The sequence below is a fragment of the Brassica napus genome, chromosome C9, assembly GCF_020379485.1.
Source record: "Brassica napus cultivar Da-Ae chromosome C9, Da-Ae, whole genome shotgun sequence".
Lineage (NCBI taxonomy): Eukaryota > Viridiplantae > Streptophyta > Magnoliopsida > Brassicales > Brassicaceae > Brassica > Brassica napus.
This window is the reverse complement of record NC_063452.1, coordinates 49,155,173-49,168,892: the sequence shown is the minus strand read 5'-3', so window position 1 is coordinate 49,168,892 and position 13,720 is coordinate 49,155,173. Positions and strand designations below refer to the sequence as shown.

Genomic DNA, 13,720 nt, shown 5'->3' with positions numbered 1-13,720 from the left:
AGATGTGGTAGTCATTGGGTTTGCGGCTAGGAGGCGATGGAGAAGCTGGTGGTCGTGAAGAGAGGTGGTGGTCATGGGCTTGCGGCGAGGAGGCGACGAGGAGAAGTGGGTAGTCGGAGCAGAGTGGTGGTCATGGGGTTTGCAGCGAGGAGGAGACGGAGAAGTTGGTGGCCGTGAGAAGAGGTTGTGGTCATGGGCTTGCGGCGAGGAACGGAGAAGTTCGTGAGGAGGCTGGCTCAAGAAGATTAGGTTTTGATTAGGTTTAATAAAAATTGTTAGATTAGATTTAATTTTAAAACATTTGGTTAGTGTTAAAGTGTAAACCGATTCTTATCTTTTATCAAATGTAATTTATATTGTTAAATAAAAAATAATTTATTATGTTTTTAATTATAAACCTACAAATAAATAAAATTTTAAATAAATAATTTTTAAATAAATAAATTTTAAATAATTAATCTAAAATAAATAATTTATGTAAATAATAACGTTAAAGATATGCTATTAAAAAATATTTAATTGCATACAGAAAAAAAAACGCTATAATATATAACAATAAGATAGCAATGCAAAAAAACCGCTATCTAATGTGTTTGACCTACTATGACGGGCGATGATACAGCGTTTTATAAACCGCTATCGTATCGTTAGATAGCGTTTTCCGTCCGATAAGAAAAGCCTTTTTTCTTGTAGTGACATGGAGGAGCTGCGACAGCTACAAGACGGCAACGTATCGAGCAGGAAGCAGCGGTTTAAGCAGAAGCTCAAGGAAGCAGACCAGAAAATGAATGTGTCTGGTCGGGAAAACAAAGTGGCTAACTTAAGGGAGCTTGTAGGCGGCGTTGAGAAAGGAACTAACCTGTGAAAAGGTGTCTCAAGAGACTGGCTTGACCCACATTGCCATGAGTCTGAGTTTGAGAAACGTCGACAACTGTAACGCCCTTTTTCTCTTTGTAAACGTTTTGTGTCAATATCCAGATATTTCAATGCAATTGAAACAGTTACCATTATCATCAGCTATCCTTTGAGCGAACGAATGTTGGATTCTGGGTCAAGAGTACTCGTAAGAGAAATGCAAACCAACATGTTTTAAGGAGCATAACAACATTAATAGAACAAAACATAGTTTCATATCAGACCAATAACAAGATTCTAACCAGCGGGGTTGGCCTGGTGGTGTTGAGAGAGCTTCGGCCTCAATACGCACTCGGGTTCGAACCGCTGGCCAGGCAATTGGGGTATCTAATTCCCCATAGTACCAAATGGTCCGCCTCGCGCCGAGGGTTGGCCCCTGGGGATGGAAGTCCCTCCAGGTTAATCAAAAAAAAAAAACAAAAAAAAAAAAAAAATAACAAGATTCAGTTTGCTTATACAACGTATACACGTAAATCCATGTATATTATACACTCAAACATCATAAAACAGTCAAGAGTGAGTCTACGGCAACACAGTACAAAACACAAATATAAACAAACAACATTTCCAAAAGAAAACTAATTCACTCTCTTTAATTCTTGTAGTTGCGTACATGTATGATAACTTCACAAACAGAGCTACTAGGGACAAGGTCACCATAACCAACAGTTGTCATTGTTACAACACAGAAGTAGACGGCATCCAACACACTACTGTTTTTTTTAACACTGTAATATTTGAATAAAACCGGTAAGGTTCGTACATAGCCAAAGACCAACAAGAACAAATGCAAAGAAAACCAAAAGTTGTAGAAAGATCAAGATACTAGTAGGCATCTATGTAACACATAAATTCCAGCGAGTCAAAGACAAGACATCATTAATAGAGAGTGAGTTTTAGGAGAGCATGTCCTAAACTCAAGTCTGAAGCACACATAATGAGGTCATTAATCCACGCTTGTGGCAATACAAGCTGTCACCTGATTTCAGCTCCAAGAAACATAACATATGTAACATTGCGAACAAGCTTCAACTACTCAAACTGGAAAAGAGTCCAGAGCAACAGGAGGAACAAACCAAATATGGAGACAACTCTATTAAACAAGTTTCAAGAAAAACAAACCTGAGAAGAAGGCGGATCGGAACCAGAATGACACCAACCCGACCAACAAAAAAATCAGAAGGGAAGCCTTAGACGATGAATTGATAAGAGCACAGCCGGATATAACATCTGAACGAAGACAAGCATCACTCAGAGAAACCGTTCGAAGGCTCAAAGAAGTGAACATGAACAACTTCACAAAGATAATAAAAGAAACAACAAAAAACCCACAATAAAACCATGATTAGAAGACAGATTGAGACATGATGTAGAGAAGCCCATGAAGAGAACCTCAACTGCCGACCCCAATCAACCAGTCCAAAGGGGCAAAAGGGACATGAACTACCATAGCGTTGACTAGTCATCGAAGAAGGAGTGGCATTCTGAATCTGTAACAGCCAGATCACTAATAACAATCCAAACTTCGAAAAACTCCTTAACAGCACACACGATTCACAAAGGCTATATATCAATTCGAAAGAAAAGAAGGTGGGACTACAAAGATCTTACCATTGGTTTAATAAACTTTGTAATATATATACTAGATTTGATGTGCGGGTATTTATTTTCATTTTATATACATTAATATTTGGTTTTACATCATTTATGGTATATATATTTTTAACACTAATCATTTACTTTATGTTTGTATGACTCTCTTAGATACAATAATTTTATAGTTTACATAGTTGTCCATTTTCAGTTAATTGTTTTAAATAATTACATGACATGTTCTATGGTTTTTTATTATATATTTATTTTATTAGATTTGCGAACTAATATATGAAAAGTTCAACGAATTTAAATATTATATGTATTTATCTTATATATTGTTGAAATCAAATATTTACATGTAATTTTTAATTAAAATTGAAAGTAATAGAAATAAATAACTTATTCTAGTAATTTTATTTGTATTTATAAATTTTTAGAATATTCATCTGCACTAATATTTGAACATTATCACTACTGAATATTAAAAAAAAAAACTGATATATTTTTCTAATATGTTAAATTGAAATTTTTTCATGATATAATCTACATACAATTCATTTTTTGTTCCTTAAATATGCAAAACTTCTTGAACTGATTTTTTTTTAATATTTAAATCTAAAATTGATGCTCTTTGTGACTCTGTCCAACAAGACCAGTTCTTGGAAGAGGCAAAGATGACACAACTGTAATCACTTGTAGGAGAAAACTCTTTCCGACTCTGATGATGATGAAACAAATTCGACCTTATTTTCTTTTGACAATGACTCCCCTGTAAAAAGAAAAAGAGTCAACCTCGAGCGTTGACCCTTCACTAATCATCAACCTCTCTCGCTTACATTTTCTATGTTTTATACTGACACCTTTGTTTTAGATAACATGAGCCGTGTTCTCCAGTTTGAATGCCAAGAATAAAAAAATCATAAACCCTGAAAACCCTTTTCTATAAAGAATTTGTGAACCTTAATTTCAACTCATAATTACTCATATTCCAAAGGAAAAATCATAAACGCTAAATCAAGTGAATTTCAAACCCTAATCTTTTAATCATTGGAAGGAAATGATTTTACCTGGAAAATTGCTGTGAGGGAGGAAGCTGGAGAGTTGATTTTTGAGCCGACTTAGAGTTATGGATGGTTTTTTATGATCGGATGTTGGGAGAGATTCATGTTGCTAAGATTTTGCATCCTTTGAAGCTCGTCTCTTCAATTTATGGATTAGGGTTTGGTTTGGGCATCATATTCTGTTGATTTTCTCATAGAAAGCATGGTGATGATAATGATTTCCACTAACTCTCAGATTCTATATAGATTTCTCTCTCTTGGGGTTAAAATTTGATATATTTATAGATTAAACAAAATATGTTTAATAAAATTTCTAGAAGATCCAAATTCAAAAAATAACACATGAATAGAAGTTGTGATTTCTATTTTAATAGAATAGATATGTACCAAATATTAACAAAAAAACTAAAAATCGAAAGTTAAAATTAATCCTGGCATTCGAGTCTTGTCGGGTCCGGATCCTTTTCGGATCTTAGATAGTTAAATCTAATAGAATAATTAGAATTATTTGGTTCAGATTCACTTCGGATTTAGATTAGATTTGGTTCGGGTCTTGTCTGATCTAACCCAAAAAATACTTGAAAATATTTAATTATCCGAAAGTATCTGAATTTTTATTTAAAATCTGATCCGAAGATATGAAAAATACCCGAAATTTTATTTGATTATCCGAATTATATTTTTGCAAATCTAAAATTTTATCTGAATAACCCAAAAACATACCCTGAAACCCAAAATCAAAACTTAAAAAATGTTCCATAATACCTAAAATATATTGAAACACTTATATGCACCTAATATATACCAAAAGTTTTGGATATTTCGGATATTCTATCCGATCTCGGATTTGAGCCATGTCAGATGCAAGACTTGCAGGTTATCTATAACAAGATTTAATAGAGTAAAATGATCGGTTTGATTACTATCCGGATCGAATTTTTTACTAGACGGTTTTGGATCAGATCTTCGAATTCGGGTAAAATGTTCAGGCCTGGGCCTAGTTAAAATAGAGGAAGTAGAGCTTTTTTTTTTTTGTCTAAATTCATTGATAAGCCAAAAACCCCAAACCAGGCTGATAGAGTTGGTATGAAATACCTATTACTTTCCTTTTTCTTCCTTGTCCTTCTTTTTTTCCATAAATAAAAAAAAAAAAAGGTTAAGTTTGGTTTTCGTATAGGATTAAGGAGTAGAATCAAGTGGGCTGTATAGATCTAGATCTGTGTATATATATATGTTTCCTTGGAATCTCCAAAACTTCTTTAAGATCTAAGGGTCCAAAGTGGTGGGTGAATTGAGTATTTGCAGGAAGAGGAGGTGGAGAGAAAGATGCAGGATTCGGAAGCAGGGGAGATTCCTCAGGATCTCATGATCGAAATAGCGGCGAGATTGCCTGCGAAATCGGTGATGAGGTTCAAGTGCATCTCAAAGTTCTGGTCATCTCTCCCTTTGTCGACACACTTTTGCAACCGTTTCCTTACGTACCAATCCCACCAACCTCGTTTCTACATGTCGTTAGTGCACCGCCTAGAACACACAAAATCTCTACTTCTATCATCCACTCCAACAACCCCATGTCCGTCTTCCTCCTTAGAATTCCACCAAGACCTCACCATCCGTGGGATGGTGGGCAACTTACTACGCGTTCTCCATGGCTTCATCTGCTTCAGGGTGAAGTCAGAGGCGCGTATCTATAACCCCAGCACCAGACAACTTGTCATCTTGCCTTCCATACAAGAATCTTTTGTCAAAGGATATCCCCATTATTTCAGTCTCTACTTTATCTGCCACGACCCAGTCAGCGATCAGTACAAGCTACTCTGCGTAATTACGGCCTTACTGTCTAGAGAAGGACTAGACGAACAAGAAAAGGAAGAATTAGCAAGTGTCCCAGAGACTATTTCAGAGCATTGGGTCTTTGTACTAGAAGCTGGTGGTTCGTGGAAAAGGGTTGCAAAAGATTTTCAAACTCCTCACCATCCTTCCTGTCTTCAAGTGACTATGAAGAATGTTTTATATTATCTGGCTGTCACTGATTCTTCACAGACTTGTGTTCCTGTGAGTTTCGACATCAGGTCTGAAGAGTTGAGTATGATTAAAGTACCTCCTCGCCCTGGGAAGAGGTTGGCTCTAATAAACTACGGTGGCAAAGTAGCTGTCTTTGACTTCTCTTTGCTCAAAGAGAATGGCTTGGTGGATCTGTGGGTTGTGGAACATTGGAGGAACAAGGAATGGTCAAGGAAGACTCTGTTTTTGCAGCCTTGTCAAATGCATTTAGTCACTCACTGTTTTTTCACGGCAAAAGGTACAACTCTAAAAGGTCAAGTTATCTTGGTACCACAATACTTGATTCCTCCCTTTTACTTTCTCTGCTATGATTTGCAACTCAATCATCTCAAAAAGGTTGAAATCAGTGGGATACCGGATCACTGGTTTACTATGGATAGTTTTTTCAAATCTTTTGACGTGGAGTTTATGGATCCGACTGAGAATGTCAAGTACCTCGAATCTTGATCCTGCTTTTTAGGATGAGGACGGCATTCTTCGATCAGATCATCCTGTTTCGTCTTTCTCTTTGTTTAGCTAATAACTTATTTATTTTGTAACTAGGTATTGACTTTAATGTTATATTTCTTTCTTGGCCTTTTGCTCTCTTCATTGGCTTTGTTTATTTCCATCTCTTCCTTTGACATCTTTTTTTTTTTTTTGAAACACCCTTTGACATCTTATTATGCGTATTTTTTGTTATCAAATCTCTGCATTAACAAACTTTATTCATAAGAAGAAACCAAAGTTTTTCTTTGAACATTTACGAAATTAAAAAAAAAAAGGAAAAAAAAGGGCAAATAATATCATGTTCTTCTTAAATCTAAAACCAAGGTTTGAAGATGGTAGTTACTTTAAGCTCACGGCTTGCGAGAACCTTTTCCTACAACATAACTGACTTCAATAATCTCTTCATATATGTAATAATTGTGTCTATAGCCTCATAGCACTCCTCTTGTTTTCCCTTGGAAATCGTATATACTGTTTACTCTACTCTTTTCTTTGGCCAAAAATTGAGCAAAGCAATGTCTTCTGGTGGATCAGTATATGCTTTGTCTTGTTTCAACTCCAGTAGAGTGTGTAACTTTGAGCAATCCAATAGATGATTTTTTCTCTTCCAGTTGGGTTAGGTTGGTTTGAGTTTGAGATGGTAAATTGCAAAATGTTGTGAATCCACACACTGACACACCATAATGTCATTGCATTTGGAATTCTCACAACAATATCTCTCGTTGAAAGATACAAAGACGGTAACTTAGTTACAGGGCCGGCCCTGGGCCAAGCCCAATGAAACATTCGCCTTGGGCCCCCAAAATTTTTGAAAATCTTTATATGTAAATAGGTCCCCAATTTGTAAAAAAAAATTTTTTAGGCCCCCAAATTTTTAAAATCTTTACTAAATGGTTTTGGGCCTCCAAACTTTCAGGGCCGGCCCTGCTTAGTTACAGAATGGCAATCATTACTTTTACTTGCCGTTTGATGAACTTAATTAGTAGACAGTAAGCTTTAGTTTGGCGGATGTCTCACTATGCCTCTCCAATTCAACTTCTTGCTTTTACTCTTGTTCAATCCGCAACAGGACCTGTGTCTACTCCCTCACTTATCTCCTCTAACTTTGCATATATTTCCTCTGTTTCTGGATGTGAAATGTCTCCCACAATAAATTCTGCCAGTCGCAACTTTGTCACAAACTCCATCCAGCTTTATTCTGAATCCTCTCTCTCACAGTCTTTTGAAACTTTCTCCCATTTTCGACAGAGACACTCTGGAGCCAACAACTCTTAGTAACTCCAGATTACTTTGTTTGGTCTTATCGATAATAGTGCTTTGTCCTCTTGAAGATGCCCCGTCCTGCATAAACCCTAATGCTCGCCCTACTCCATAACTCTTTTTCCATCAAATCAAAGTGGCTATGAGCTTCTTTTATATATCCAACAAGGCTACAAGCGAAAAAGGTGAGGGTGTTGGGTAGGGATGTTAATATGGGCTCAACCCCGAAGGGTTAGCCCTGACCCTTTGAAACCATTCGTAGCCCTAACCCTTATTCATGTAAGTTTAAAAAGGGATGACCCTAATAGTTCTAGGGCTTAAATCTTAACCCTTTAATTTTGATCTACAAAATTATTATACAATATATAAATATATACTGGAATTTTAAATTTGTTAAATAATGCAAAATATAATTTTTCCGTAAAAATTTCAAAAACAAAAAAAAGATCAAATCTTTCTGCCAAAACAGAAAATCAAGTTTTAGCTAAAACAGAAAATCGAGTTTTCCCGCCAAAAACTAAAAATCGAGTTTTTCTCCCACAACTAAGAATCAAGTTTTCCCGCAAAAAAATGAAAACTGAGTTACGAAAAGTGAGTTTTTCTCGCCAAAAACTAAAAATCGAATATTCGAGCCAAAACCACAAAATCAAGTTTTTCCGCCAAAACAGGAAAATTGACTTCTCAAGCCAAAACCACAAAACCGAGTTTTTTCGGTCAAAAACTGAAAAATGATTTTTTTCGCCAAAACCACAAAATCAAATTTCCCGCCAAAACCGAAAAAACTCAATTTTAAGTTATGGCGGGAAAACTCGATCTTGCGGTTTTGGCGGGAAACCCCAATTGTGATTTTTTCCGAAAAATCTGACTTTTTGTTTTTGGCGGGAAAAACTCAAGTTTGCAATTTTGGCGGGAAAACTCATTTTTCGGTTTTGGCGAGAAAAAAATCAATTTTTCGGTTTTGGCGGAAAAACTTGATTTTGTGGTTTTGACAGGAAAACTTGATTTTGTGGTTTTGGCGGGAAACTTGATTTTGCAGTTTTGGCGAAAAAAACTTGATTTTCCGGTTTTGGCGAGAAAACTTGATTTTGTGGTTTTGGTGGAAAAAATCAAATTAGGTTTTGGCGGAAAAAAAAACAATTTTTGTTTTTGACGGAAAAACTTTATTTTTAGTTGTGGGGCAAAAATTCGATTTTGCGATTTTGGCAGAAAAACTTTTGATTTTGATGCTCAACAAATTGGAGGAAATAATCATATCATATCTTTATTTTTCTAATTTTATCTTTAAAATTTAAGAACAAAAAAAGTGAAATATTTTTTTTCAATTAAATGGGCTAACTAGGCCTGGGCGTTCGGGTGCCCGTTGGAGTTCGGATCGGGGTTTTCGGGTTTTCGGGTTTACGCTCCTAGGTCCCATACTAAAATTTTATTAATATGGACCGGGTTCGGATAATAACACTTCGGGTTCGGTTCAAAATTGTATTGCGTCTTAAAACCCATAAAGTAATCATATATCGTTCGGGTTATATCGGTTTGGTTCGGATATAACCGAAGTAAAAAAAAAAACTTGAAGCAAAACATAAAGAAAAACATCTAAATTAAATAAAAATTAATTTATCACATATAAAATTGATAAAATAACAATAAAATGTTAAATCAAGCATGAAAACAAACATCATTTGTAAACAATATGTATTGTCTTATAGAGAGTAAACTTTTTTATTTCAATGAGCAAATTATAAAATACTTATTTATAACTAATTGTGTACTTAAATTATTTATTAAAATTTTAATATTTATTATTATATATCATATTACCACAAATATTGAATTTAATAATTGAAATACTTATATATATTAAAATATTTATATTAACTATTAATTTTGGATTTTCGGGTTACCCGTTCGGGTTCGGTTAATAATACTTCGGATTCGGATATTTTTTGTACCACCCTACAAGACCCGTTCGGGTATTTTTACATTTCGGATCGGATAACGGGTCGAGTTTTTCGGTTCGGGTTCGGTTCGGATTTCGGGTTCAGGATTTTATGCCCAGGCCTAGGACTAACCCTGATACCAGGCCTAACCCTTGATTATAATAAGGTTAAAATAGGACTGGGTTAAAATAGGGTTGGACTTATAATAAACAAAAGAGGGTTGGGTCCTAACCATGCGGTTAACGTCCCTATGGATAATACAGGTTTCCTGCTGTGGCCACGGCTCATTTTGTGCCCATTGAAGGACAACAACGCCCTCGTGCTACTATCTTGATCAAGTTTGCTGATGAGGTTAATGCCTAAATCCCCTGTGTCATTTTATTTTCCTCATGAAAGGACTCAATCTTGACAATTGTTCTACATCAATGCTGGCACAGGTGCTAATAAGAGAGGCACGGCTAAGCCAATCAGAGCACTTTTTTAGCACAAGTTGCCACGATTTGGGAACTCTGGGCCTTGCATGAAAACAGTCTGTGCAGATCCGCCTGTTTTTTTGGATAACTTATATAATTCATGTAAACAGCATACATACACACTTACAGTTCCAGCTGATGATACAACAATTACGTCCAAGTTTTATTACAGTGGAATGCAAACATAGTTATGCCAACTGCGACAGAAGAGTGAGTAAAAACGTGATATCATCCAATATTGAAATTACAAAATCACAATGCAAAGAAGGAAACAGACAACAAGTGTTCAAACAAATCAGTTCCTTCCCAGAGGCAGTGACCTGCAAGAGTAAGTCTCCCTGAAATCAGACTTCTTCTTGGAGGAAGTAAAGAGAGAAGCATAGACTTCCTTTGTAGCATTAACCGGCACTGCATCCCCTGCCTTGAACTTCTTCACACTAACGCCATTACCATTCACATTCACATCATCCATCTGTCTCTTCGCCACCTTCACACTTGCATCAGCCACCACAGCAACGCCTTTCTTGCTCTTCTTCGAGCCACCTTTCTTCTCTCTCACCTTCGCCTTCTCCTCCTCCATCTTCTCCCTCAACAAGCTCACCTCCTCCTCCGTACCGTTTATCACAATCTTATCACAATCCTTAACATCCGCGTGACACACCAAACACGACGAAGACTTAACTTCCTTCAACGCCTTGGCGCTCATCACATGCCCACACCCCCTCAAAGCGAAAAACTTGTACTTCCCATTGAACTCAAGCCCCGAGACCGGACACTGAAACTGAGCGCTGGTCGTATCTCCCGACAAACCATCACCCCCAGCCACATGCGTGAGCTTGATATTCACCATATCCTTCAGACCCTTGATGTAAGAGAACTGCTTAGGCAACTTCTTAGTCAACAACGCGTTCACCAAAGCTTCTTTGTTAAACAAGTTCCCGAGGAGATCAACCACGCAGGGCTCAGCCAAAGGCTCGTTAGACAAAGCGCAGTTCAGCCACTTTGATAGCCTCTGCTCGTTGGGGTCGACCTTGTCAGGCTTCTTCTCCGCGTACATCTTGAGGTAGCAATCGCGTGACTCTGCTCCCGTCGCGCCGCCGTCTCCTCCGCCTCCGAGGAGACGAGGGTGGAGAGCGAGCATGGAGACGGGAGGGAGGTTGGATACTTGGATCCGTGTGGAGGCGTTCAGAGGCTTTCCATCGAGAGAGACGGAGAAATCAGATAGCGATGATCTACGATGCGTGGGTTCGAGCAAGGAAGTGAGATTTGAAAGAGTTAATATGGATTGCGAAGGATCCACTTGAAGAGCGACGGATTGTTGATTGAAAGGGGATTTAACGAAGATCTGGCGACGGTTGTGCATCGTGGCGGAGCAAGAGGAAGATACTTTTAGGTTTCCGATCAATTGTGATTTAGTTTTTGGAAATCGAAGAGAAGAAGAAGAAGATGCTAGAGAGTAGAGAGGGAATAAAACGACATAGTATTCATATATATATAGCTGGACCGACTTGTCAACGAAATGGACCGCTTTAAATTTTGGCCTTGGGCCTGATATACTATACACTCATATAAACAACCCCTTGAGTTTGGATTTGCAAAATTAAGAACATTTTAATCATTCAAAGTGTTTACCTACCTGACATGACAATGAAACTTTTTGAAGAAACAGAAACAAAAAAGTAAATGTAAAATTGATTGTATATAGATTCGAATAAATCGTGAAATGGCTTGTAAGATTATTAACAAGAACCAAAAATTATACAAAGAGGCCAGCCACGTACGACTTTTGTGAAATAATATATTAGAGAGATCGAAACTCAATCATTAATATCCCAAGATATACATAGGAGAGTATATATAAATATAAAAATAGAATAATGAAACGGCCAGTAAATTAAAAACAGTTTAAACAATACCAAAAAAAATGAGGATAAAAATGCGTGAGAGGGAAGCAAAGAAAGAAGACAAGACAGAAGAGATGGAGAATGGAAATGGAGAAGGAAAGGGAGAGTTCATAAACCAAAACAATAGCGACTATTTCCTCGACTCCATGTCAATGCTCTCTTCTCTTCCTCCTTGTTGGGACTCTTCTCTTCCCCCTCCTCATCCTCCACCACCACAATCTCTCCTCCACGCTCTCACCGTCGACGCCTCTTTCCCCGACCAGTTCCATCACCCTCAGGCATAAAACACTCAAATTTAAGAGTCTTTCTGATTCCTGACATGACATCTTTTTGTGTTGTTTTTTGTTAATGCAGGAGTCAGGTGGTCCAAGCCAAGATGGGTTGCAAGCACAAGGGACGGTCTCTACCACGAGCGCACCTGTGGCCCGTCAGAAGCCTAGGGTCCGAGCTAGGAGAGGCCAAGCAACTGATCCTCACAGCATCGCTGAGAGGGTATATCTCCATTATTCACTTACCTCCCCATCTCTTATGTTATCTTGTGTTGATCTGATTGTATGGGCTTTTGTGCAGTTGAGAAGAGAACGTATTGCTGAGAGAATGAAGTCTCTTCAAGAACTAGTTCCCAACACCAACAAGGTACACAATACTTTCTTGTTCTGTATAAACAACTCTTGTCTTGATCTGCGTAATAACCCATACTGGTTGATGCAGACGGATAAAGCATCAATGCTGGACGAGATCATAGAGTATGTTAGGTTCCTTCAGCTTCAAGTCAAAGTACTAAGCGTGAGCAGATTGGGTGGTGCGAGGGCAGCTGGTGGCCCAGGCTTCAATGGTCTCACCTCCGAGGTCAGTTTCCCTTTTTAGGTTAAGTGGCATGTCATATCACCACCAATCATCACCATCATCATCATCATGGTCTTTGGTACTGTAGGCAGGAGGACGTCTCAACGCCCTATCTGGACCTAGCAATGGCGTAAACGGGAAGGGAAACGGAACGGGATCATCCAGTGAGAGCCTAAGATCAACAGAACAGAGAGTTGCAAAACTGATGGAAGAAGACATGGGATCTGCAATGCAGTACCTTCAAGGAAAGGGGCTTTGTTTAATGCCCATCTCCCTCGCAACTGCAATATCATCTACCTCTAATCATTCTCGTGGGGCTCTCTTTAACCCCAGCTCAAATGTAGTTGCGGCTGAGGAGGCAAATGTAGCCGTCGCATCAGCATCAGCTGCAGCTGCACCTGAAGCCTCCACTTGTATGGAGGATGATGTATCTGCCTCCAAGGCATGAACCACAGGATCTTTCACGTGTTTGTTTTCTCCGTTTTAAGTCAAACGCTAATATCCATTTGACTTTTTTCACTAAGCATAAATAAATATATAAAAAATATTTTCAACGACGAACATACCGGACACGACATGAACACTCGTGTATACGTGTGTGGTTGTAGATACAGAAGAGAGGTGGTGGGACCGAAAACTAAGAGGCATGCGTCCCACTACTTTCCCAAATCGCTTTGTGTCAACGTTCCTAGTGTTTGATCAAATCGAATGAAACTGGAACCAGTATAATAATATTCAACTTGAAGCCTCCCACTTTCTAGAAACCATACAATATTACACAATATTACGGAGATTGATCGGTAAGTGCCGTGTTTTTTATTTTTTGTTTTTAGAATAATAACGGTAGATTTTATTACTATAGTTGTAAATTAATTATTTCCAGAGCACTAAATATAAAAGCTCTAGAAAAATTGATTTTCAAAGCTATTTTGTTTTTTATTTTAGTTTTTATGACTGTAGGTTTAAATTTTTTTTTAAAGCATGATTGGTAAAATAAAGTGGAGCTAGTAGAAAAAAAATGAACCGTGAAAAACACTCATAGCACTTACCAATCACCCCCTATATCTTAGGTTACCAATTCATGAACCGGTCCGGCTATTGGATAACCAATAATAAGACTCTTATCAATTAGAATCGACGGAATGTACATACCTAAAGAAGTTCCAAGAACAGTGATG

At 37.6% G+C, this 13,720-nt stretch overlaps 3 protein-coding genes across 3 annotated transcripts; 2 read left to right on the top strand and 1 right to left on the bottom strand.

Moving 5' to 3' along the window:
• Positions 1-4,645: 4,645 nt before the first annotated feature.
• On the top strand, positions 4,646-6,249 carry LOC111210007 (F-box only protein 8-like). The gene has a single exon (XM_022710191.2). The coding sequence runs from the start codon at positions 4,899-4,901 to the stop codon at positions 6,081-6,083; it is 1,185 nt and encodes a 394-aa protein (XP_022565912.2). The 5' UTR covers positions 4,646-4,898; the 3' UTR covers positions 6,084-6,249.
• A 3,682-nt stretch (positions 6,250-9,931) lies between these two features.
• LOC106426067 (replication termination factor 2-like) lies at positions 9,932-11,266 on the bottom strand. The gene has a single exon (XM_013866778.3). It carries the CDS (start codon positions 11,153-11,155, stop codon positions 10,088-10,090), a length of 1,068 nt encoding a protein of 355 aa, XP_013722232.1. The 5' UTR covers positions 11,156-11,266; the 3' UTR covers positions 9,932-10,087.
• A 137-nt stretch (positions 11,267-11,403) lies between these two features.
• Positions 11,404-13,600, top strand: LOC106426057 (transcription factor LRL3-like). The gene is made up of 5 exons (XM_013866771.3): positions 11,404-11,974; positions 12,051-12,188; positions 12,267-12,332; positions 12,408-12,545; positions 12,631-13,600. The coding sequence occupies exons 1-5, from the start codon at positions 11,717-11,719 to the stop codon at positions 12,988-12,990; spliced, it is 960 nt and encodes a 319-aa protein (XP_013722225.2). The 5' UTR covers positions 11,404-11,716; the 3' UTR covers positions 12,991-13,600.
• The last annotated feature ends 120 nt before the right edge of the window (positions 13,601-13,720 follow it).